The sequence below is a fragment of the Pelobates fuscus genome, chromosome 11 (genome assembly GCF_036172605.1).
Source record: "Pelobates fuscus isolate aPelFus1 chromosome 11, aPelFus1.pri, whole genome shotgun sequence".
Lineage (NCBI taxonomy): Eukaryota > Metazoa > Chordata > Amphibia > Anura > Pelobatidae > Pelobates > Pelobates fuscus.
Genome location: NC_086327.1, coordinates 107,463,088 through 107,489,746, shown reverse-complemented (window position 1 = coordinate 107,489,746; position 26,659 = coordinate 107,463,088). Strand labels below are relative to the sequence as shown.

Below are 26,659 nucleotides of genomic sequence, written 5' to 3'. Positions count from 1 at the left end.
TGACAAAAGTATTTAAAGGACATTTTACAGTAATTTAAAATTTTATAACCGTTTTACAATCCCTGCATGATATTCTCACATTCAAGTGTTGTAATCTCCAGCCCTTAAGATCTGGGGGATTTCCTTCTTCAGAACAGACTAACTTAAACACACACATATTTTCAGGATTTATATGATAGAGTTCCATGGAGGACAAAAATGTGGGAAACAAGAAGGATGGGATCCCACAAATAAAACAGAGAGGGATAAGCCGCAGTGTTTCCCAACCCAGTCCTCAAGGCACACCTACCAGTCCAGGATTTAAGGATTACCCAGTTTTGTCTAAGGTGTTTTTAGAAAAAAAAGAAAAAACACCTTAGACAAAACTGGGTAATCCTTAAATCCTGGACTGGTAGGTGTGCCTTGAGTACTGGGTTGGGAAACACTGGGATAAGGAACCAGATCCTCTCCAGTCAGGAGAATCTATCTATATATTTTACTGTTTAAGAAAGATGAGAATATACCTATGTTTAAAGGTTCACATTAGTGTCAGGAATACGTTAATGCACCAATCAGCATCTCATCGTTGAATCAATGGAGAGCATTCAGAGTCTCCATGCAGAGCATGGAGACGCAGAACATGGGTGTTGCACACTGTGCAACACTGCCCTAGTAAGCATCTCTAGTTGCCGTCTGAGTGACTGCACCTAGAGGTGTTCCTAGGAAGTAATGTAGGCACTGCCTTTTCTCTGAAAAGGCAGCGTTTACTTTGAAAAGCCTGCAGAGACAGACTACAGACACCAGAACCACTACATTAAGCTGGTGACTATAGTATCCTTTTAAAAAGGAAGAGTTACTTTCCTTATAATGCAGGTTCCTTATCCCTTCAACCCGGAAAATGATATTGAAGCACTTACTGGAATTATGATTGTTGAGGAGGTAAGTGTAAGGTTGATGTCATCCTTCTAAAGAACTTTCTGTGAAATCACTCACACCGGGAATTCCTTTAACTTCACGTTTTCAACATGTGCTTCCACTGATTCAGGACGATCTAGCACACGATATAGATACAAAGAAAATATTGTATAATTTGTGAAGCACAACCAATAGCTAAATTTTAGTTAGCTGTTTGGGTGCACCAAAATAAGAAAAGTGACACTGTAATTTTAAAGCGGAACTGTCACTTTTGAGGTTTTTTTTTTTCCAGAAAACCAACTAAAAATCATTTATGGCTAGTGCATTTATTATTTTTCTAAACACTCAAACATCTTTATTTTTTATGTCACAATGTATACATGTCTGCCCTGGGACAGGCCGGGCATGGGATGTTAATATATTTCATCCTTTCACATATGCACTCATATAGCACTGTGGATGAAATGCCAGAGCACAAATGTGACTTTTTTGTTTAGAACTCTCTGCGGCTGGAGTATCAGGATTATGTTTTTCTGATTACATTAGTGCTGGGCAGTAAGTATTTTTTTTTTTTTTTTTGTAATTACCTCCGCTACTGCTGTTGGGATTAGAAACTGTCATTCCCAGAAAAGTGACAGTAACACTACAAACGGTGAATTCCCTATATGAACATACACAGCCACAGGAAACGCCTAAAGGAATCAATACTTTGACCACAAACAGCATGTTCCATTATTACCCAGTAAATATTTCACAAACAAATTAGTTATCTTGGGATATTCACTAAAGACTGAATTGTAATGAACTAAAACTTAAATTACAGTACAAACTGTGACTATAGGTGAGAATATTTTCAATTCTTTCAATCGCAGTCTCAATTATGTCATTTGGATTCTAATTCGCTACAATCTGTCGTTTTAATGTATAAATCCTATGAAAATACGAATTAGCCTAAAATAAAAAAAATATGTTTTCTTTGGCATTTAAGCTGGATAAATTAAGAAATATTTCATTTTTTTTTTTTATTTTACACCAATCCCAAAGCATCATATCAGAATTGGCACAACATTTAGAAATAAATTGTTTATTACATTGATAAAATCAATTTTTTAAAAGAGCCACTTTTAAATGCACTGATTATCCTCCCAGCCTTAAAATAATCTTATTGTTCCAAACTGGTATACAGTATCAAGAAACAGTTAAATAACAGAGCACTCTAGAGCTTTAAATGTCCTAGCCCCGCCTCCTTGGAGAAGCTGCAGCTCTAATTGGCCGATCTTGCTGCCTGTCATACTAGAAACACTGCTTCCTCTTTGAAAATGTTGCAAGTTTGGGAGACATAGAAGCTGCGGACGTTCTTATGATCCAGATCAGCTACACAGAGGTTCCCTTTAATTCTGGACCGTGTGCCTACTCTCTCCAGGAAAGAAAAAGGGCGCAGCAGCCAATCTGGCACAGGGAGAGGAGCTGCAGTGGAGAGGTCTGTTTTGATGCAGCCCTCTAGAGCTCTCTAAAGTTAGCTGTCTGGGCAGGACAAGGGGAGCTGCTATTTGGAGAATTGGCACCTGCTGGCATGTGGTGCCCTCCTCTGCCAGTGTGAGACACCAATCAGCTGGGGATGCCCATCACTACATTGGGGGAACTGCCTGTTAATTTTACTAGGAGGAGAGCTCCCCTGCAGGAGGGATCTGTGGGGGTACAGCTGGCACTGAGTGGTGCCTATGTCTGAGTAAAAGCTGACAGTCCAGGGGGGGCACGTGTGTTCTCTGATAATGGGCACTGGGATCTGCAGCAGGAGGCAGAAGGGTCTCCTCCACACCGCTTTCTGTCTCTTAGCCCTGATGGTTCTAGCAAGTGGAGCCTTTCTATATAACTATATAGTGGAGAAAGCCAGGGAATCAGAGGCTCAGACTGTAAAATTTAAGCAGCAGCAAGAAACCCTCTCAGCACAGCTGCAAGGTAAGTGATTTCCTCTACTCAGATATCCGGTCAGTTGGGGTCTGATGGGGGGGGGGAGAAGGGATGGTTTTTTTTCCCTAGTATTTGATTTCTTGATGGTCAGCCCAGTGCTTTTCATTTAATTAGCTTCCCATTTACATCCACACAGGCTGGGAGGAACGATAAGCCTTTTCATTCAAGTGTTTAGCAGTTTCTAAGTTCCCAGCAGGACTGTTAGAACTCAAAGAAGGCTGGTATAGGATAGCAGCAGATATTGCTGCTCTGGATATTAACCTGTATTATGTAGGATGAACACTATCACCTGTTATGCTTTTTTGGGGAGGCAGTATATTTTTCTAAGCATCCTTATGAGCCTTCTATACAGTATTTAAAAATGAAATATAGTTATTTGGGGGGCTACCTAATAAACACTGATTTGTAGTGACATGACACTGACTTTATACATTTGGGGCTAAAATAAACCCAGTTTGTGTGGTTTAAAAAAAAACAAACAAAAAATTAATTTTTAATTTGTTTATTTTTTTTCCTCTTAACTCTCTCTTGTATTGTGACCTGCATTTTGTAAGTTGGTCCTTAAATGGTCACAATTTGCTATTTAGTGACTGGGCCCCTCTGTGCCAAGTTAAAGGGACACTGATAATCAATGAAGCATGCTGTAGTGGTTATGGTGCCCAGAGTCCCCTGGCACAATCTGTCAGTAATCCGTCACGCCATTTACTTTTTCGGTATTGGAGGCCCGCGGTCCACCTGGTTTGAGTTGATTTTATAAAGCAGACATGTATACTCTGCATTATTACACTAACTTATACCTGGTTTAGACAATATTTTATTAGCAGAGTGTCAGCTGACCGTGAGCACCTGACACCGCAAGGTGGTCTTAAACCATTTGTGAATTATTTTAATCCTTGCTCTATAACCACTACAGACATCTGAATTATTACCTGGTGATGTTGGAGAAACAGGGTTATTCACTACAGTGAGAATTGTATACAATTAAACATGACTTTCAAACATGAGGCCAAAATACCCGAAATGTAAGCATAGCTGATTTGGAATATTTTCCTGGGTTGTTTTGGCCTTAAAATCACTTTGAATTCACATTGTACCAACATACTTTTTAAGCTTCCTATATTAATTTTACTATACACCATCTATTTTTGTTATACATTTTTTTTTTTTTTTTTTTTTTTTTTTTTTATTAATGTGATTTGTATTCTAGTTTATTCAATCCTTTGCCTTTTTGTAGTTTTAAGAAAACCCTTTTTTTTTTTTTTTTTTTTTTTTTTTTTGCGGTTTCACATGTAAGATGTGACTTCAAAGCATATCATTTTTTTTTTTTTATGTCAGACTGCAGTTATATAGACTTCTGTAACTGTTAACAATGTTCTCAGTTATTCTTAAATTGAACATGTCCTAAAATAATATACCATGCAATTCACACATTCAACTTCAGGTAGGCAGATTGTTCTTGGTTATTAACTTGAACAGGCCATAAAAAAAATATACCACGTGGTTGACATGTTCAACTTTAGGTAGCTATAGAATTAATATGTACACCATGCTTACAAAAGCAAATGTATAAAGTTTTTAAAGAGATATTGTAAGAACATTGCTTCCTGCTCGTCCAGGATTGGTGCATGCTACGATTGGTGGGATAGCTCACCCTCACTTGGAGGTGGTATGAATGACCATACAGCTACTTATGGAATAAACCAATTGAAGATTAAATAGTGATAAAATGTTAAGGTCAACAAAATGTTGCATGTGTGGTGTGACTTTTATGAGGGCTTGCTGCAGTATTTTTCATTTAAGCGACTTGGAGAAAAAAAAAAAAAAAAAATTCTTCGCTCAGTTTGGAGGAAAATAATTGGCTCTGTCGTCTTCGAGCCGTTTATAGCCTGGCTGATATGACAATTTGGTGCACCAGTTTCTGAATCAGATTGGCAAGTTCATACTTGAGGAGTGCAGTCCTTGTGTTTGGGCAGATAGACATCCCTTTGGTATCACAAAGATAATCTGTCAATGAGTTCAAACTAGTGGACTAGTCCACCAAATGTGAATGTATGTACCTGAAGCATTTTGGGAATGCACTTTGGTAAACCTAGTAAAGCCCGTCTGGAGCCAAGTACCATTGATAATATTTCAGCATTGCTCTCTAATAGCTGGGTTCATTGTGATAGTGGGTGTTGGAAAAGATATCTTCTCAATCTTCTGAAGAAATCATCTCCTACTTCAAGTTCTCCTGTTTGAGAAAAGAGGGACAGTGAAGGTATAGTTAGAGACTGGCATGGAATAAAATAGAGTATTGATACACAGTATCCTCTGGTGTCGTTGGAGAATTTCTCATACCTACTTACTTGACCCCATGGGTATGATGATGGGTCCAATGGACCTGAGATCACTGAAGTTTTTAGCTTGGGGCATTACGTGTGTCCTAATTATTTTTTTTTATTTTTTTAAATTCTTTTAAAAAGCGCCAACACATTCAGCAGCGCTGTACATGAGCACATATGGTACATCCTTAAACAACTGGATGTTTGTTTTTGGAGTCTGTTCATTCTCTTTTAGTTATATTTATGTTAACTTTTAAATCTTATTTTAATTCCTTATAGGTAGAATGCTACTCTAAATAAAAAACAAAAACAAAAAAATAACTTTTTTTTTTTTATTATATATGAGCTATACATAATCTTATGTATGAAAGTTGTAAAAAAATTACAAGAAGGCAACTGAAATCAAATGACGTAAGATACAATGACTGAAAATGTGTTTTTTTTGTTCTCTTTCTAGAAAGAGTTGTTGAACAATAGCATAACTGTATAGTGATGCTAATTAAAAACAATACAGTAGATACATTTTTTTTCTTTTCTTTTTTCAAGTGTGGGTTTGCTCAGGAACAAAATACGTCATAACGTATGTGTTTTTGAATAGGAAATGAGTAGTCTTTATGGGTCAATGGACTTACTTTCTTCTAAGTGTCAATGGCAGCGATGCCTAAAGATTATTGTAACCCTGCAGGAATGCATTGATGAAAAGTCTAAATTAAAGGAGTGGTAGGGACAAGTTTCTTCCCTTTTTTTTTTTTTTTTTTTTTTTGTCCTTTTAGGTGCCCGTACAAAAAAGATGACTAGTGTTACATTGTTGCACTGGAAGAGGAAGTAAAATGTCGTTTTCAACAATTATTTACTAATGTTGTAAAAGCAGCTATTCACAGAAAATGCTGGCAGTATCGGAAAAGCCCTAGATACTACCACTTGTCAGGGATGGTTTGAAAGGGTGTTGTTTTTATTGTTTGTCAACTTTATCTGTAGATATCTATAGATTCTCTCAAGTGTCATTCAACCTCCACCCTGGGGTCCATAGCAGTTTAAAGTGTTCGTAAAGCTTATTATTTTTATTTTTTAAAGAAAATGTGTTTTTTAAAGATCTACTCTGGGAATGACAACTATTAATATTATGTGTTAATGTATAATTTTTATATATAATTTATTTATTTTTTTAAAGAAGTTAGTATTTAAACAATGCAATTTTATAGATGAATTACATTGAAACTATAAACACAATAAAGATAAAAGTAACTAGTATATTTGCAATCCCTTGTTAGCTGTAGATTCACAACTATCTAACTATTGTGGTCAGTGTGGCTATTTTTGTTTTGTTCATCTACATATAGTATTCACATATTTACTTTATTAAAGTCTGGGTGGTCAAGATTTCAAGTGAATTCAAATTTTAGGCTAATATGACCTAACTGAAAACCTGTTTGCCTTAGATTTTAAATTCACTTTGAATTCACACAGCCCCCTGTCATTTAAATTTTTATGTATTTTTTTTTTTTTAAGTGAATTGTCGAATTGGTTTAATGTGCTTTTAAAATCTGCTCAGCTAAAGTATAATGTGCTTTGACGACTTGGTGTTTTGTTTTCTATTCTCATTTTTTATTTTATATATATATATATTTTTTTTGTTACTAATTTACAGACTGAATCTTATCAGAAGTGATCTTTGCCTTGAGGGTGGTATATCTAATAGTATAACCCAGAGATAAGGGAGGGACTAAGTAACTGTCTGTGAGTCAGAAAAACTAGCTAATGTGTTTATGGCTATGTTTCCTGTGATGCTAGGTCAAGTTCACTTGCTGAGCTTTGTGGAAAATGTAAAGTTGTTGCCAGTGGTAGACATCCTTACCCAAGACTGTTCGTCCAGGAAACAAAATGTGTCCAAAACAATTTTATGATTTACTTTGTGGTCCAGGGGTCAAGTAGTCCAGGGGGGGCAGGGTAGGTGAGGGGAGAATTGACTCTTTATTGAATAACCCCGTTAGTAAATAACTTTTGCAGTGCCATATGCATACAAATGCAGCTGAACAAAATGCTGTAATGGAGTTCCCTGTACCCTGTCTGGGTACCTCCATCGAGGACCGCTTCCTAGCTGGAACAGGGGACAAACTGTAGCACTTCTGCTTCGTCGTGGGTTGCCTGGGGTCCTGGAACCAGTCCCTCCTGGGGCCGAATGGGGAACTTGCTCTATCCATCCCCAGGCACTGGACGACACTCAGTCCTGGGAGCTCTAGTCCTTACAAGGACTTCACCCGTTGAATCCTCCACACTGGAACAGTGATCAGTGATTAGCCCTTTCCCCTCCCAGTAACCAGACAACACATTTCTGGGAGTACAAGCTGGAATGTCTTATTCTGGCCAGATGGCCTGCTTTTATACAATTTCAGATACAGTTAAGCATGCCCCCGACACTCCCACACAGGATAATCCCTCTCCTGGACCTGAGAGGGGACTAGTTACAAACTCCTCTGTGGCTGAGGGATATTGGAGTCAGGAATTGAACTAACTCAATTATCTCCTGGCACAGAAAAACCTACAATATTACAAAGTACCTTTAAAACCACATGAAAATCCCACAAATGTTAGCCCCGATCTGGGTGACCAACATATCCAAAAATCACCCAGATCGGTTCAGGTTTTCAGAATTTCCCTGGAAGTCATAATTTTGACCGACAGTGCACATGGTCCTATGCCCAAAACAATTACATGAAATCAGTGCTAACGGTCGGTCAGGTTCGGTAGTTTAAAAGAAACTACCTAACGGAATCTATATTTCTACTCTGGAGCTTGTTCACTTTGTTCGTGGGAACGTTTCCACCGAGCAGTGCCCTTCTAAGTGGTATAGAACCGAACGCAGGCGATGATGGAAGTCCAGCAGTGTTCGGGAGTTTCTGTGTCCGATTTCATTTCCATGACGACCAAACACCGCTGCCTGCGTTCATGCAAACAAGATGGCTGCCACCTCGTGGTCGTTCATGCGAACAGTGGCCACCCTGACGAACAATTAGAACACTGCGGTGGAACGTGTTAGAAACTGTCAATTAGGCTTAACAAGCTCCCGGGTGGTCCAGTGCGCCCTTTTTGGTTACAGAATAGAGAAGGGGCACGAACCAAGCCAGTTAACTAGTCTTTTACAGGTTTCCCTGCAGGGCCCATAGTCTGTGGGCAGGAGGCTGGCAAGCAAGATCCCCCAGTAGTTTGTGGCAAACTCATGTGGGGAGGCGAGTTTGTCACAAATGCCTTTTTGTGTTTTTTTTTGTTTTATTTTGGGGGGGGTTGTTTTTATTTTTTTATTGAATTTCTCTTTTAGATGCACATGCACACTGAAGGCATCATGGGACCGCAAAGCTGCCACAATGTGTAACTGTGGCAGAGGTAGTGTTTGTGTGGGTTTTTTTTTTTTTTTTTTTTTAAACTTCCTTATTTATTTTTCATTTATTTTTGGATTTTTTTTTTATACATTGTCTCTTCACCCTTCAGTTATAAATACATTAATAGGATTCTTTAGATAGTCGTGGTTCTATTTCTTTGTGGAATGTTATGTTTTCAGTGAGTGAAGTGTTGCAAGATTCAGCTTTGTCAGCAAAAGGGATGTTTACCTGTTACGACATCTACAGGAAACTGTTGATGGAGGCCCTGTCATCTGAATGTTTAACCCTTTGAAGATAAGGATCCAGGTAGTTCCATGTTATACACATGATCTCTAACATTGACACTTTGGGTTAAACTGTACTACTGGAAAAAAATGCAGTATTAACTTTGTAAGTGCAGGAAACAATAAGCATTTTACACCATTCTCTTAAATACAATTAGTGATTGAAAAACTATGTGCTGGGGAAAACAGTTGTTCCAATGAAAGGAAACATAAATCCTTTGTCTGCCTGTACTCTGCTCCCAACCCACATATGACCCCTTCGTGACTGAGCTTTTTCCAAGTTTCTCTATATATAAACATACTTTTTTTTTTGATCCACTATAATTTCACGTGTTCCTAATCACATATAAATTTTTTTTTTTTTTTAGATCCGTTTCCTCTATTTTTGAAGCCCTATTTATGCATAGATACACGAGCAGAAGTATAATAGTGTAATGTCTTTCTTATTTTTACCATTAACTGCTGTATACAGACCTGCTACATTTAAAGGGGCACTATAGGCACCCTGTCCATATAATCCAGATAGCCAATCGAGGCGCTTCCTGAAACTATGCTAGACGTCCAATGTATAGGAAAGCACTGAGGCAAAACTTTCTTATGGGGAAGGTCTAAAGCGCTTGCATGTGCATTATGTCCCCTCCATCGTCTAATGTCAGAGGAGTAGGAGTGAGAACCAGTGCCATGGGACATTGGCACTGGAATCGGGTAAGTGGGAAAAGGTGTGGGTTTTTTAAATTTAATTTAATTTTTTTTTAAGCCCTTTGCCGTGAGGGGGCAGAATGCATAGTTTTCTATTCCTAACACTTTTTAGTTTTCCTTTAAACAAGTGTGACATGCCATGTTGATATAAAATCTTTAAATGCTGATGTGTTCTGATGGATTTATTCTGCTGTTTAAACCTTAAAGGATCACCAAAGTCTACCAGACTACTTTACAATGAAGTGGTCTGGGTGCAGTAGTCCTGTAATTTTACCCATGGCAGGTCCCTTTTTAAACACATATGATATATTGAATACATATGATATTGGTAAAATGTTACAATAAAGGTGTTTTGTTATTTTATTTTATATATACAGAATTGGTTTATAATCCACATAAAGTGTGTGTGTATATATATATATATATATATATATATATATATATATATATATATATATATATATATTACGGACCTCTATCAATATTGCTAAACTCGAATATAAATAATATATGCCTGGTTAAGAAAATAGAAGAATAACCATATCAAAGAATAAAAATGTAAATGAACATTGCTGTAGTTCATTGAGGTTTGCTGGCATTTGTTTATGCAAACCTCTCTTCAGATCCTGCCACAGAATTTCAATTTGGTTGAGGTCTGGACTTTGACTGGGCACTGCCACAGCTTGATTCTTTTTTTTTTTTTTTTCAGCTATTCTGTTGTAGATTTGTTGATGTGCTTAAGATCATTGTTCTGTTGCATGACCCAATTTCGGCCAAGCTTTAGCTGTCGGACATAAGGCCTCACATTTGACTCTAGAATACTTTGGTATGCAAAGGCGTTCATGGTCAACTTAATTACTGCAAGGTTCCCAGGTCCTGAGGATCTAAGGCAAGCCCAAACCATCACCCCTTCACCACCGTGCTTGACCGTTAGTATGAGGTGTGGTTTGATATGCTGTATTTTATTTTCGTCAAAGTGGCACTGTGCATTATGGCAAAACATCTCATTTTGTTCTCGTCTGTCCAAAGAACATTGTTCCAGAAGTCTGTTGGTTTGTTCATATGCCGTAGGCCATGTTTTTTTCTCCTGGCAACCCTTCCAAACAAACCATACTCGTTCACTCCTTTTCTAATTATTCTGTCATGAACTTTAATATTTAACATGCTAACTAAGGCTTGTAGAGTCTAAGATCTAACTAATCTAATATATATATATTTTTTATTTTTTTGTTGTGTGTGCAATTTCTGAGGATTGCACGGTCTGACCTTTTGGGTGGGTCGTCCACTCCTGAGAAGATTGGCAACTGTCTTACATTTTTCCACTTTTGAATAATCTTTCTCACTGTAGAAAACTTTAAATAGTTTGGACATGGCCTTATAACCCAAATGGGCAGCAACATTTGTTTCTCTAAGATCAATGCTGATGGCTTTCCTCCTTGGCACTGTGTTAAGACACGTGGATGCTCCAGACCAGCCAACTGCTAAAACTTTGGCTTTTATAGAAGTGGTCACACTTGCTGTTGATTAATTCATCAAGGGCATTTAATTGGCGGAATATGTCTGCTACAGAAACAGTAAGGGTGTACTTAGTTTTTCACACGTGGCTTCTCCATTTTGACTTGTTTTAATAAATGTAATGACATGGTGTAATGTGGTGTTGTTCATCTGAGGTTGTGTTTACCTAATTTAAGATCTGCTAAGGATGAGATGATTATTGTGTCCTGATATGTAAAACCCTAAAATTCAAAGAAGTGTGTGTGTGTGTGTGTGTTCATTTACGATTATAATCTAATTTATTTTTTTCCAAAAGTGAAATTTCAACACCATCAATATGGGTATTTCACAAGATCTTTATCAAAAATACTCTGAAATTAGATTTAATGACCAAACCATTTGAACAGTGTGGCTTATAACCATTGGCAATATTATTTGTGTATTATGTCTATGCCAATGTTTAAAGTATGTAAGAGGATCCGCACTTTCCATTCAAAACAACACTAAAAAGCCTGTCTAATGTGAGAAATGGGGACTTACCGGCCAAATATGACCAAAATGTGCTTAATCTGCTACTTTGTCAAAGTAGTGTTGTTTTGGCAGGTTCTATTTAATTTGTTTCGTAGCTGTGCGGTCTGCATACATTCTTCTCTGTTTGCCGTTTTTAAGAGAGTCTAAATGTTTATAAATTAATCTGATGTGAAGTTCTAAAACAAGTCTGGGACTTGCAATTTTGTGCCTTTACACAGCAGCCAATTAAGCGTTCTGTAGCGGTGTTTCTAGTAACGAGAACATGAGCAACATGGGAACCATACAGAGGAAATGGCGCTGTAAAGCAAAGGTTGCATTTAGCTATTGAATGATATGGTGGGAAATTTGCTACTGATCTATCTTGAAGCTGCCTGCATATGATTCCAGGGTGTGAAAACAGAACTTATCTCTGCCCTGTTATTGGTGGAACTACAATTTTTTTTTCTTTTTCTTTTGGCGTGCATAGTGATGACAAACATGCCGGCACTGCCACAACAGCAGGTACCGGCCATTAATCGACATAGGTTACATCTGCACATTTTTTGTTAGAAGTTTCATGCTTGGTTCAGGGTTAAACAGCAGCTATGTCAGTATAACAGGCAACATAAAACGTTGAAGATCAGTATGTAGACTGACATTAAGGTTAAGTAATAAAATAATACAAGTACTTGCTGGTCAGGCTAGCATTAAGTGTTAAGGTTAACAAGAGTGAGTAACTTGCGAGGGCGTAGACTTTCGAGCTAGATCAGCTGACTACATGCGTGGTACTATCTATTCTGTAGCATTACATTGCGTGGTATTTCTGTAGAGACATTGCTTGTAGATAGTGTGGGCATCAGGCTAGTTGTGCTAGAAATTCCATGCTACATAGTATATATGACATCTATATGTATTTTTAGAGTTACAGTATGCATGACTAACTGGCTCTGAAAATGACAATGATGCCTCGACTGTGCTGTGTATATATTAACAACAGTATTAGTAGGTCTAACGGCAGTAGATGTGTACATTCTAGACTACAGTGGTGGCTATAGTGGCTTGGCACGCATAGAGTTGAGTGCCCTAATATATTGTATTGACCCCTGGGGTCGAGCCAACAGCATTTAGGGTAGGTAGTTAATGCTCGCAGGAGGCATTCAAAATAATAGGAGATGATTACAAAGACTTAAATAATAAACTAAACAAAATAAGAAGAATGGTGTGCAGGGTCTGCAACAACAGAGGGGAGATACTAAAGGCATAATGGCTGCAGGATTGTGTACAATTTTTATATTATTGGTAAGCATAGTGGCATTAGGGAGCATATATAAGCTGTTGGGTCTAGTAAACCTGCAGCTCAGATGTAGTCCAAGAGTTAGAAAGTTCAGCCAAGGCCCAGGGAAGGGGGGTGGCTAGCAGGTGGATGTTTCAGTCCCTCTCCGTTGTCGCCCCATGGCTTGCTTGCGTTGCTTCGGCTGGTTCTTGGTTTGTGGAGGCTATGTTTCTCCCATCTCTCCTGCAGGGCTTCCAGTTGTGTGTCTGTAAGGGTGCCCCTCGGTCGGAGTTTAGCTCTGCCGCTAGACCCCGGGCTGGGACTCCAAGTTAGGCTACTGTATGTCGCTGGGGCTGTAGAATGTGGGGGTGCACCATGCTGGTCCCAGGTTCTGGCGTCATGAGAGGTACACGTTGGTTGGGCCCGCTTGACGCTCCAGCTCCTGTGATCGTGGGAGCGAGTGTCGGCATTAGTGCCATGCGGCTCCCCTGCCTGCTTTGTCGGTCGCTGTTGCCTGCTCTGCGGGGTGGTCGTTTTGGGGATTCGCGGTAGGGGCCCATAGTAGCGGCGCCGGGTTACCGGTCGGATCCAGGGTGCCACCACTTTCACCGCTCGTCTGCGGGTCAGGCCCTGGTTGCTGGTCGCCCAGAAGCTTTTACACTGCTGATCAAAAGCCTCCAAGGGCCATGTGCCCGGCTTAATGCTTGTGTCCATTGCTGTGGTTTGCCGCTGGGCCGCCATCTTGGGTGTGGCTCCTCCGCGTGCAACAACTGTTTCCAGAGAGACTTCGGGGTGCCGGCCAGCGGGGACCGGGATGACCCCCACCGGTCCGGGGGGGGGGAGGTAGGAGTAAAGTGGGTCTGCTGGACATACCAGTCGGTATGGAAGTCGGCCGCACTTCCCCCTCCTAGCCGTCTGCAGGCCTCAACTTGCTGCCGCGGTTTGCGGTACCGTAGGCCTTGGGGAAAGGTGTCTGCCGTTTTGTCGCCGTGTGCCCAGTTGTTGTAGCCCAGTGTGGCATCAGTCGCTGGGTGATATCTGGGTCTTTTCCCCCAAAAGCCGGTCCAGCGGTCGGGAGCTCGTGCAGCACACGTCCGCTCAGCTCCGAGTTCAGGCTCCGCCCCCGGAACTACAATTTTTATGTCTTACTTTGCCGCATTCCATTTTTATGAGCAGGAGCACCCCTTTTTATTGTAACAATTCTCTTTTTTTTTGTCAAGAATGAAGTAGATCCTTGGTCAAGAAGAACATTATAAGATTATTCACATTTAAAGTTTTAGGCCAAGGTAGCTGAAGTGGAGGGATAGCTGACTTTTTTTTTTTTTTGGAATTTTTCTTGTTTGGCTATTTTAGTTTAAATTTTAAATTATCTTTGAATTCTCACTTCTTTGAGTAACACTGTAAAGTTTCCAGACATGGCTGTGTTTCACTCAAGTTCCCTGATATACCCACAGCGGCATCTTTTCTGGAATTCTAGGACCCTTCTAGAAGTAATTACTAGGGCTCGTGGTGTGACGTTGTTGTCACTAGGACCATGCAGGGTGCGCTCAATTCATGGTCCTCAAGGCTGGTGGACAGCCAAGCCACTTGTCGGTGGACGGACCCACACCTTTTCTGGATGGACCCTCTTCTTATGGGCATTGCTAGTGACACATTTGCGTCACTGGTGGCAACACTTCATGGCTCCGCTCATTCTGTCCTGATTACGCCGGAGCTAATGTTGCGAGGTATTATCCTATGTGATGCTTTGAACTGCTCTTTTGGGATAAACTAATTGTCCCCAAACCTGTATTAGACAGAAATGTATGGGGGAAGGCCCCCAAAGACCAAAATAACACTTTCGTGATTAAAGTGTTACTAACTATCCCATTTTACAGCGCTACGGAATCTGATGGTGCTATATAAATAATATAATAATAACTAGTGATTCTCCGGGGAAATTTTAAAGGTATGCATCTTTTTTTCAATTCACCTTAAAGTGTAGAAATTCCTTTCTGGTGGCTCAAAGAATGTGACTCTACGGAGTCGGGTATCGTTGTGTCAACACTGATTTTTAAGGTCCTTCACATCCGGTTGCCAGAGACAAAGGACCTCCAGCCTGGTTTGACATGTGATTTATTGTTTCTTATATAAACTTTGACTGTAATATTTCAGTCTTGTGACCTTCCTCAAGGCGTGTTGATTTATAATTCCATAAAACCTATAATATAGAAGATTTTTGAAGTCCCTGGGAAAGAGGAATAATCTGCAAAAAAAATTCCTGGCTTAAATTATCTATTCTGACCATCCCCCCCCCCCCCCCCCCCCCCCCTCTCTATTTATACTCATTTTCCACTGTATATTTATTTTGTTCTACTTTTTTATTTTTTTTTGCCTTTTTATGTAGTGCAAAATTATTAATTTATTATACATATTTAAAAATGGCAAATTATCTATTTTTTTTTTTTTTTTAAAAGCATAGATGAAAGGAAAGCCAGAATACACACAGAATATTTACACAGAATTCTTAGTTAATGGTACACCCGTCACAGAAGTGCAAAAGAACCCAAACTGTTGGAATATACAAAGAAGCAAGACACTTTGTAAAATACTTTACTAAATTGGAACCTGTCTTTGAACCCCCTATAAAAGATCCTTTGATAAATATCTCCCATTGTAAAATGTAAGTTCTATACCAGCTTTTAGACTGTTGTATCTCTTTACCAGACGTATTGCACTATTTTTTTCTCTATTTTTCCCTATATCTGAGTGAATCCCTAAGAAGGAGGAGAAAGAGGATATCCGCTCCGGACCAACATCTATAGACCCTACGTCCCCTATTGGACCTGTTCCAGATAAGACTTTCTTTCCTTTTTTTACTTGGACTATTTATACACTGACGTTTTGTGGCGCAGCCCTTCCCCCTATTTCTTGTATCCGCCATCTGTTTAAGGTTTTTTTTTTTAGAGATCCCCTTATAGGGTTGCTGCCTTTTGGGTATTTAGCGCTTACTCTTATTTTCTGTTTTTACTCTATTTTATTCCATATATCAGTGGAAAGTTGGGAAAAACCGAAAAACACGTGAGCATCTTTCCTACGTATATTTGGATAATTGATAAGAAAATTGAGAATGTTAGGCCATAATTGCCAAGTCAGAATCATTCTTCACCTCGGCTATTCTTCAGCTGTGGCTACTTGTCATTTGTCTAAGGTCTGTTTTACACACTTTCTGATTTAGTATATATGCCCCAAATACATTTTTACTAAAATGGTAGGAGTATGTATGTGCAGTATTTCAGCTTGAAAACTGGAGCCGTGAAGCCACTCTGGGCTTCCTAATGTCAATTCTGTGCATATTTTGCATCTGTTTTTAGTGCACATGGTCGTGCTGGAAACAGGAGTGATAATGTTCTTCCTTACTGGAAGAGCCCTGGCTAGGGGGAATAGCTAATGACTTCCTTCCACTCTGCGGGTGTTCCCTCCTGTTAAAGAAATGAGAGAAATCCTCCTTCCATCCTCCCCTTTGCCAGCCCAAAGCATGCGCTCTGAGCCAGCAAAACAGTCCAATCACTTGCTTCACTATGAGAAGCCTATGACTGGACCATGCGAGTGCCAGGCGACGTCATGAAGGAGCAAGGAAGATCAGTGCCTGGAGCTTCACTCTATGCTGTGTTAAGGTAAGGTTACAAAGTTTTTATCGGGAGGTGACCCCTAGTAGTTATGCCCCATAGGGACCAGGTTAGAGGGCAAACTGTTGTAAAAAGGTTTACCCCATTACTGGGGACCACCGCCACAGTACTCCTACCACCATAACCACTATAGCAGGCCTTAGTGGTTATGTCGGTTGAAGTAATTCTTTAAATTTGAAATTGAATTTTAATTCCTGACCTCACTTGGTGAGTAACCCTGTAAGGGGGAGCCTATATATTTTTGTATTTATTTATTTTTTAACGTGTTTTTTTATTTTTTTTTATTTTATTTATTTATTTTTTATCACTTTGTTCTAACATTAAAGGAGCCCAAAGAAAATTGATAGCATCATTTTTTTTTTTTCATGGTGAAATAGGTCAATGTTATTATTTATTTAGTTAATCACACTCTCTATCCTTCTTACTAACTGATAATCAGAAACCTTTTGGTCTTTTACAAACCTGTTTTTAGAAGTTCAGGCTTTTTATAGTGGGTTTTGCTATATTTTTTTAATTAACACTGAATCATCGATCATGACTTTAATCCCAGTCTTTGATCCTAGCTGTTCGTATTATACAGATAATTCGAAGGAGTGTGGTTCAACATTTATATTCAAAAAGTGTTTGCTTGCTGGTCCGCCTGCTGTGTTCAGTATCTCACTATTTATAACTAAATCTGATGATAGGATAATCATATGGTCACTTTCCCCGTAAACTAAAATCCTCTTTCCTAGCCTTTTTCTTGACCTTGTTCTAAGTTGTAAGACTGTTGCCCATAATGCCACATAACAAGTCACCTAAACATGTCGGTGATATTTTGTATTTTTAAATTTTTATCAAAATTAACTTCTGAAACCTACAATGTACAGCCATTGCTACCATAACTGGATTAAGATAGCACAGGGCTCTAGCCAAGTTGCCAGTTTGGGGCCTCCTAGTGTTTTACAACACTTTATCAAGTGCACCCTTGAACTTTGGTCATGTTCTAAAAAAAATAAATGCATAGATTACCAGGATCTGTGCTGCAGAATGGAGCTTTTCACTGGGCTTCTGATGGAGGGGTGGAGTCGTTGCCATAAAAACATGTATATCTGGACATTTGCAAGGGGGATGAGTTGGTAAGCTGACCATGCCCACCTGGGGGCACAAAAACACATTTCTGAACCCAGGCGACTGTGACCCTAGGATTGGCCCTGCCTTTAGGAGTTTTTATCCCATGCTCTGATAATTGAACTGTAATCACACAGAAGGTGGTTGCAGGATATTAACTGGGCAGGATATAATAAATTGTAAGTTAAAGAAACACTGTCACAGTTTTGGGAATTTGCACAATTTGCAAATTCTCCCAGGCGGTGAAATAGCTGCTGGAAGTTCGGTGGCCAGAGGGCGGGTAAAAGTGAGTTTACTTCCCTGAACCTGCGCCGCCTTTTTTTTTTTTTTTTTTTTTTTGAGAGGTGAGGTAACAGTGCCTTTTGAAACACACTTATGCAACTAGGGAAGCTTAAAAATGTTGACTCTTTTTCAGGAAGTGCGTAGGGAGGCTGTGTGAGTCTAAGCCAGGGGAGGTGTGGCTAGAGCTGCATAAACAAAGTGATTAAACTCCTAAATGGCAGAGAATTGAGCAGAGGCAGTATACACCAAACCCACTGCATTAAGCATTGAGTGGTTTTAATGCATATTGTTGTTTTAAAGCATATAATGTGCTTTAATGTAAGCCTGTTTCTGCTTTTGTTTCCCTTCTATAACTGCAGATGCACTATGTATTTAAAGCTGACCATATAAATACATCTCATTTAATTTAAACGTAAAATAAAAAGCTTTACCTAGCAAAATGTCACCATATCATTTATGGATGACTGGTGTACTTTAAAATATCCTGATGGCAAAATAAATGTTTCAGCAGAAGCACTGAAATTACATGGTTGCCATTAGTATTTGCTGATAAATAAAATATTCGTACATTCATGCAATTAATTGCATGTTTGTATTTGAAAAATGGCAACACTAATCACAGGTTTGTTTGTCTGGACAGTTCCGGCCCGCATGAGTTAACCTCAAAATTTTGTAGGCTTGTAGAGTGTGTTTGCAGAATATTTAAAGAGTATTGTGCGGATATAACGGTATACAGGTGCAGTGGTGTCTGTTGTGTGGCCACTCCAAAACCGCAGGTGTTCAGGAGGCCCACCAATGCCCGTTGCGCTCACGGGTGCCATGGGGACCTTCTTGTTCTGTGGAAAAATATAGGAGGTAGAGCTGCAGGGAGGTTACCTGGGGCCCCGGGTGGTTGACTTGTGAAATGCACATAGCAGATGGGAAAGCTGGACTCGTAGAGAGGGTGTGTGTAACTGTGTGCACGGGAAGGCTGGCAACTTGTAGCCTGGGGAGCAAAAAATATTTAGTGGTCCATCACGAAGGGAGATCTCAACAACCCGGCAAGCATTTAGTAAAAGGAGTTGTGAAGGATTTTCCAACGAGGTATGATATTAATGCAGTAAATGCACACAATTTGTATATTATGCCAATGAGCAGTAAATGCATAAACTTGGTATACCATGTCTATAAGCCATATGTGCCTCCAAAAAGCCTGCCAGTGCTATCTCTTTACCTTCAGTCTCTCAAGGCCATCACTCTGCCCCCAGCATATCTGTGCCATCCTTCTGCCCCCAGCATCTTGTTCAGGCACCCTAATTGCATACCCAGCACTAGCTCCGCAACCAGATACCTGGCATCCCCTGTACTTACCCAGGACTCTGATAGCATCCTCAGGGCATCCCTGGTGTGTAGTGGGGCTGACCTGTTTGTCTCTTGCGCTCTCTGCATGTTTGGTGAAGTCAGTGGTCGGGAGTCTCATGACCTCTGACTTCCGGAGAAACAGGGAAGGGAGAGGCAGACCGACTGGAGGTGGCTTGCTGCCGGCCACAAAATACCCGCAATGCTGTCGGTATATTCCTATTGATGGCAGCAGCTGGATTACTGGCTGGGTGTATGGCTAGAATTTAAAGCGGCTTGGGGGGCTATTTCCCCTGCCCAGTCCAACCCCTGACTGTATGTCGTGCGCATATGAGCCTGGGTTTGTAGATGTCTGTGTGTTTATTGGTGTGCATTCTCTCAGCTTTACGGTATGTCAAAACTGCAATCTAGTAGTAAATCAAGGTTGAAGGCATGAAAAGTTCTGCACATGTTAATGGTCTCTCTGGTAAACGCTGCAAACTTGCGGTAGCAGTTTCATGAATTCCCTCCCTTTACATATCTCAAAAATTGTTAAAATTCCAAAACCACTTGCACCCTAACTCCTATCCTTCTCAAACGGAACTCTGTGAGACCGTTAAAGTGACAGAGAGAAAATCACATTTTTGTTACTAAAACTCCATAAAAAGTTTTTTTGTGTTTTTTTTGTGTTTTTTTTTTTTCTTTTTTAATTTCCTCTTCATTATTTCTATCAAATTTATTTTGGCACCTAGGATGCAGAATCCCTTTGGGCTGGCTGTGCTGACACACAGGGGTTTGCTTACTAAACAGTGTGTTTTACTGAACTGAAAGTCAAATTGGCAAAATTCAGGCTAAAATAATCCAGCCAGAACTGATTTTTTTTTTTTTTTTTTTTTCCCTTTTCCTGTGTTGACTGAAGGACAGACGTTCCGAATGTGGACACTTGGTAACTTCCGTGTCCTACTTTCAGTTCTCAAGCTTCCAAGCAGAGCTGCGGGTCACATATACGCCAGTTTGTCTGCCTGAAGCAGCGTGGGATGACCTTTTGCACTTGGAGTTTTTCCAAGGCGCCTTGTCAGCCTGGCTTCACCTGTCTGTTTTTGTAGCTGAAATAAAATTATTGGATACTAGTACATGTTTTGGTAAAACAGAATTTGTGGAGTTTCTTTGGAACGACAAAACTATTTCAGATTTCTAACTATGCTGTTTATTGGTGATTTGCTGCTATGGCGTAAAGAGACAAAAAATGCATGCTGAAATGCTTTATATGTACAGAGTGTGTCCTTTCTTTTATTTTTGTTTAAATCGATTTTATTCTGTTTCCCTATTTTACAAAAAGAGTACACATTTCAATAGAATTTTTTTTTTTTTTTTTTTTTTTTATATATATAAATTACTCTGTTACAACCCCTGGCTTTCAAGCAGAGAACCTGTGATGTTACTTCTTGGTTGTTTAGCTTGGTGGAGCTAAACTCGAGGCAGCCAATTGCCCAGAGCACCTGCATTGCAAAGACTTCTCATTGAGCTGCATTGGAAGGTCTGTGATTGGACAGCCACAGAAAGTTTGGGCAGTGTTGGAAGAGGAGGTCTTGCAAAGGTTTCACACAAGAGAAGTGCAGCTTTTGCTAGCTGGTTTTAAATATTTTCCAAATAAAAAATGCATAATTAAAGGGACACTGTAGGCACCTAGACCATATACTCTCATTGAAGTGGTTTGGGTGCACTGTCCCTGATCCCTTAATCCTGCAAATTTATCTCCGTTAAGCAACGCTGGATGTCCTCATGTTTTGCATAAGGATGTTTAGCATCTGGGGGGGGGGAAACATTGAAGAAGGCCTAATGCACATGCAGCTCTGGCCGCCCCTGTGCATTAGGTTTCCAAATCGCCATGATGTCGGCGAAGGAGCCCAACCAAGGGACAATCGGGCAAGTGAAAAGGGAGGGACCACGATGGAGGCGGCAGGGGGACAATATATAGTGTTAGGAATACCTTTTGTATTCCTAACACCGTAGAGTTCCTTTAAATGTATACATGTTTTCATGGGGGTATATCTACTAAACAGTGTTTTTTGTTTTTTATTTGGGCAGTAGAGTAAAGTATAGTTTTGTAAATAACCCTGTCAATTTTATGAAAAAGATAAAGCCTGCTTCCATGTAAAACATTTGGAGACCTTTTGAATGTATGAGACACTTCATTACAGCACCTGCCAACCCTCTTTTCACAAAGGGTCTGCTTGCGTAATGCAACCTGGGCTGGAGAGTAAAGTAAGGGAGTTACACTTGTCTGATGCTCTTACTACCCCCGTATTCCTCTTAAAATGATTTTCAGGACTTGGTGATAGATCGTCTCTGGTTTGCTTTTGTAAAAGGTTGCTTTAAGCACCATGATCACTAAATGCCAACTCATGCTTCTGGGTCAAACTGTTATTGAATATTGCCTGATCTGTTCAGCCAATCCGTCTCCTCCAAATACGGATGAAAATAATTTTGCTAATGCGGAAGTGGGACTTTGTCAGTTCCGGTAAGCTGAGTGGAACAAGGAACCCCCAGTTCTGGTGAAACCACTCAAACGATTAGACTGAGAATCAGGGCTTGTGGTTTACAAGCTAATACCACCAGCACTTCTGCACCCACATTGTACTTAAACTAACTTTTTTAATATTTCTGCTGGTATCTTTAAAAGCTCTGTTTCATTTCATATAAACTGAAATTGTTTAAAATGTTTCACTTTCCTCCATTTGTGTATATTATGTCTAAATATTTGTACTGTTAAGGTAAGCCGGATATGGTCACACTCCATCGCCGTTAAGACCTTCAGCAAAGCCAAATTAATGCTGGCTTGTGTGTCTCTCCAGTGGTACTGAAAGCCAAGCTTTCTCCCAGCATGCCAGGATGAGATGAGTGGGCTTTAGGTGCTATTGAAAAATTGTTATGGGGAAAACAAAAATGAGCAGTCACACCATAACCACTATAAAAAGTACAAGGAGTTAAGATATTTTAGGCATTAAAGTAAACACCAAAGATCTTAATCATATTTTTTTTTTTCTTTTACAATGTCTAGTACATTAACAATCAATGAGCTGTGTCTTCCCATTCATTTCATCAGCCCAAAGTTCACGTCTGATGTGATAAGTTGGGGGATTGGCGGTTAATGTCTAAAGTGAGCTCACTCTTACAGACATCATCGGAAAATTACTGCAAAAAGTATATGCTACTTATTTCTTTTACAAAATGTTTTTTTATTTTTATTTTTTATGTTTTCTGAATTCTCACTCTAGTAAATAACTCTGTATATCACGCTGCAGTCCTCGGTCAGGAGAAAGAGTTTTGGTTTCCAGTTACTCATATGTGAATCCACCTGGGAATAGGAATTCAACAGTAGTAGTAGAATTCACCAGAAAAGGAGCAGTGCACATCAATGGGTGCTCTACACTAAGTGCATCCAGGGCAATGGGGTCATAGGAGTGTTCTGTGTATGGGCTGGAGTTGGTGAAAGTGTGGACAGTTAGCCTGGCATTCTTGTTATAGGCCTGACCAACTATGTCCCAATCTCATATCTCCTACTGGGACATTCACAGCCACAACATTAAAGCCACTGACAGGTGAAGTGAATAGCCTTGATTTTATATTGCTACAATGGCACCTGTCCAAGGGTGGGCTATCTTTGGCAGTGAAAAATCAGTTCTTGAATTACATGTGTTGGAAGCAGGAAATATGAGCAAGCGAAAATATCGAAGTGACTTCGACAAGGGCCAAATATTCTGTTTTGCCACCCCTTTTTATTTACAATTGTGACACCCACAAGCTGCTTATCTGTTGACCCACATGCACCTAGTAAGACTATGACTAAGAGTTTGAAACTGTGAGGCTATTACATTCCTGAAAACGAATTAACTATTCATCAACCGATGAAAAGGAAATACAACTGAATACCTGCATCACACCTTCATTCGGCAACTTTGAAACCTCCCAGCACTTGTTTATCAGATCTTGTCTTGAGAGTTAAAAAGAACAAGACTACAAAACATGCACATTTTGTCTATGATGGATCATTGTGTCCAGCAGTATGAAAATCTCATGTCTTGGTGTGTATAGTCTCACAGGGTCCTCTCTGTACACAACAGGTTGATTTTATTTTCCTGTACACGTTGGCCAGGACAACATTTTTGTTTTGGCTGAAATTAGGCCAAATCTTGGTCTCCTCGTCATCAATGTTTGGGCTGAGAGCACTGCAGTCCTACATGTGCAGATCCTGGCTGTATCAATAAAATAGTTTTTCCGGCCACCCACTATAACGAGAATATACCCCTACACGCAGGATCCAGCTAAACAGAAGACAGCACAGAGGAGAGACACGTCTACCGGACCTTAGAGTGGCCGTACTCGACGTGTATATAGGAGAAGTACAGAGTCAGGAACGATCCGAGGTCGAGGGCACAAAGAGACAGCGTAAACGAGAAATAGCCGGGGTCTGGTACACAGGAATCAGCAAGCCGGCAAACTGAACAGACAAGGATAAAGCGAAAACGAAGTCAGAATACAAAGCCAAGGTCAAATACGGAGGAACACAACTGAACACAACAAGCGCTAAAGGGAACTGTAGCAGAAACCACGATAGGGCAACGAACTAAGGGAAAAGGGTAAGTATAAGTAGCCTCCAAACTAATGTGATTGGCTCCTGTCACTTCCACACCCCCAAAAGGTAAGTGTATGGGGTGATTGGCATAACAGGAGCCAATGGGAGCCTTTTTGCAATTTAGGCTCCCACTGTCTCTTTAAGAGCGCGCCCGAGACTCGCAGCGCGCTCTTAGCTTCAGACGGGACACGTGACCGCATCTCGCGGTCACTGCCCGTCCTCCTGTTAGGGGAGTCGGATGAGCCGCGCGCGGCTCGTGCAGCCGCAGGACCGCGCGCGGCTTGAAGAGAGGACCGCGGCCGGCCCCCGGATAAGGTAAGTAACGCTACAGTACACCCCCCCCCCCTCCGGGCGGGCAGGACCAGGCCTGGCAGGAAAACGCGAATGGAAAGAACGCACAAGGCGGGGAGCATGAACAGCATCAGCAGAAATCCAACTGCGCTCCTCAGGCCCATAACCCTTCCAATGTACCAAGTACTGAAGCCGACCCCTAAGGAAACGAGAGTCAAGGACAGCAGACACTTCGAACTCCTCATGACCCTCCACAGAGACAGGAGGGGGAGGGGGAGTATGCCGGATATAGCGGTTGCGGACATAAGGCTTCAACAACGAGGTGTGAAAGACATTAGGTATAAGCAGATTCTTAGGCAGACCCAAGGCATAAGAAACTGGATTAACCTTATGTATAATGCGATAAGGACCAATGAAGCGGGGAGCCAATTTCATAGAAGGCACCCGGAGGCGAATATTCCGTGTGGAAAGCAAAACCCTGTCCCCCACAACATAGGAAGGAGCCGCTCTGCGATGCTAGTCAGCCTGAGCCTTCTGGCGGGCAGCAGAGTCCACCAAAGAACGCTGAACCTGCTCCCAAGTATTACGCAAACCAGCCAAATGCTCATCCAGAACTGGCATGCCCTGTGAGGAGAATGCAGCCGGAAGAACAACGGGATGCTGGCCATAGACAACGTAAAAAGGGCTTTTGCCGGAAGAATCATGAGTGGCGTTATTCCGAGCAAATTCAGCCCAAGGAAGCAGGTCAGACCAATTGTCCTGATGGTGAGACACAAAACAACGGAGGTACTGCTCCAGAGACTGGTTGGCACGTTCAGCAGCTCCATTAGACTGGGGATGGTAAGTGGAAGAAAATGAGAGAGAAACACCCATTTCCGAACAAAAGGCTTTCCAGAACCTGGAAATAAATTGGCTACCCCTATCGGATACAATAGATACGGGAATGCGGTCACTGCCCGTCCTCCTGTTAGGGGAGTCGGATGAGCCGCGCGCGGCTCGTGCAGCCACAGGACCGCGAGCGGCTTGAAGAGAGGACCGCGGCCGGCCCCCGGATAAGGTAAGTAACGCTACACCCACCATGTCCCACTGATGCTTCTATCACCTTGTGTCCATCTGCTTTCTGTAGTCTGCCTTCCTACCCAATCGACCTGCCATGCCACGTTCACTTTAACTGCACCCTCCGTCATCGAGATCGATTTTTATATTCAACTTTATTCCCCCTTTCCCCCGCTCCTGCCATGTGATTGGCCCTGCTTGGGAACGCTTCCATAACAAGGCAGTATTCTATTCTATCACAGCCCCCTGCCCCATGAAAATTCCCTACCGTTGTGGGGATGAGGGGAATCACCTGCCGATTACTAGCTATCATTCCTCTGATGCTGATATGTTGGCTTCATTCGAACACATTATCATAACAGGGTGACTTAGTGCTGGACTAAATGTTTAGGTGACCCCTCCCAGAATGGAGCAAAATTTATTTTATTGACCTTTTCCTCCATTACCAGGCTGATCCCACTGCAACTGCCCCCACCTCTATAGCTGAGATCCTCAATCTTGATGATCTCAGCCAATCCAATGCTCCCATAGGAAAGGAATAGAAGGTTATTGCGCGTGTGTGATAAAAACGTTCACTGCGCCAATCAACATCTCATGGAGACTCTGAACGGATGTGCTGAAATAGGAAGCACCTCTATTAGCCATCTGAGTGATTTTTTTTTGATTTTTTTCTCTACAAAATCTATATATTTGGTAATGCAAAATGGCAAGAATTTCCCATATAAATGATGGTCTATCCACCCATGAACATTTTGTTGTGAATAAACACAGGAAGACTGAAGGTCTATTGATGGTCCTCAAAAACAATCCAGCTTTGATTATTGCTACGCTCCATTGTAAGCAAACACCGCTTGGAATGGAATATCAGTATGACTTGCAAACGTCGAAAGGAGTGGTTGTAGAATAACTAGTGTAACTATGAAGACCGCTATATCATCCTTGATGTCTATCTGGAACTGATTGAGAGCTTAGGTATTTTCTTGAAATAATTATGAAATGAAATAAAAGTAAAATAGTAGGTGTGTCTGGAAACTGATAAGCCGAAATCATAAAAAATGAGTGAGACGGATGATATCGGAGTTACAAGAACAGATGTGTATGTGGACTGTGACCTTACATTGGGAAATAATCAATTCTGCATGCTTTGCGATTCCGAGATGATCGAGACAATGTTGTTAATTGTTCTTTCACCATTTCTTGGTGTCTGTGGTATGCTTGCTGGCTTCTCTGCCTTGGGGCTTCCATACTCCCTGGTGAGACCAATGAAGCTAGAAGCTGCTGAGTTCTCCAATAATTTTTTTTAGAGAGTTAGCTGACCACTCTTAGCCAATGCCTGTCATTCTGTGCACAGAGTCGACATTAGCCAGCCTGAAACTCTAGTTCTGGGCTGGCTGATGACACCCCTATGATGCTGCCTGATTTGGACAAACCTCTCCAGTAGCAGGGAGATTAATCTTTTGAATGTGCAGTGTTTCA

General features: G+C 40.8%; 1 protein-coding gene across 2 annotated transcripts in view; it reads left to right on the top strand.

Annotated features, from left to right (window-relative positions):
* Positions 1–2,197: 2,197 nt before the first annotated feature.
* Positions 2,198–26,659, top strand: part of LOC134577572 (Golgi integral membrane protein 4-like) — a 106,871-nt gene continuing 82,409 nt past the window's right edge. For both annotated transcript variants that reach the window (XM_063436385.1, XM_063436384.1), the window contains exon 1: positions 2,198–2,853. In XM_063436385.1, the coding sequence (XP_063292455.1) occupies positions 2,667–2,853 (187 nt within the window). In that variant the 5' untranslated portion in view covers positions 2,198–2,666. The remainder of the gene's footprint in view (positions 2,854–26,659) is intronic.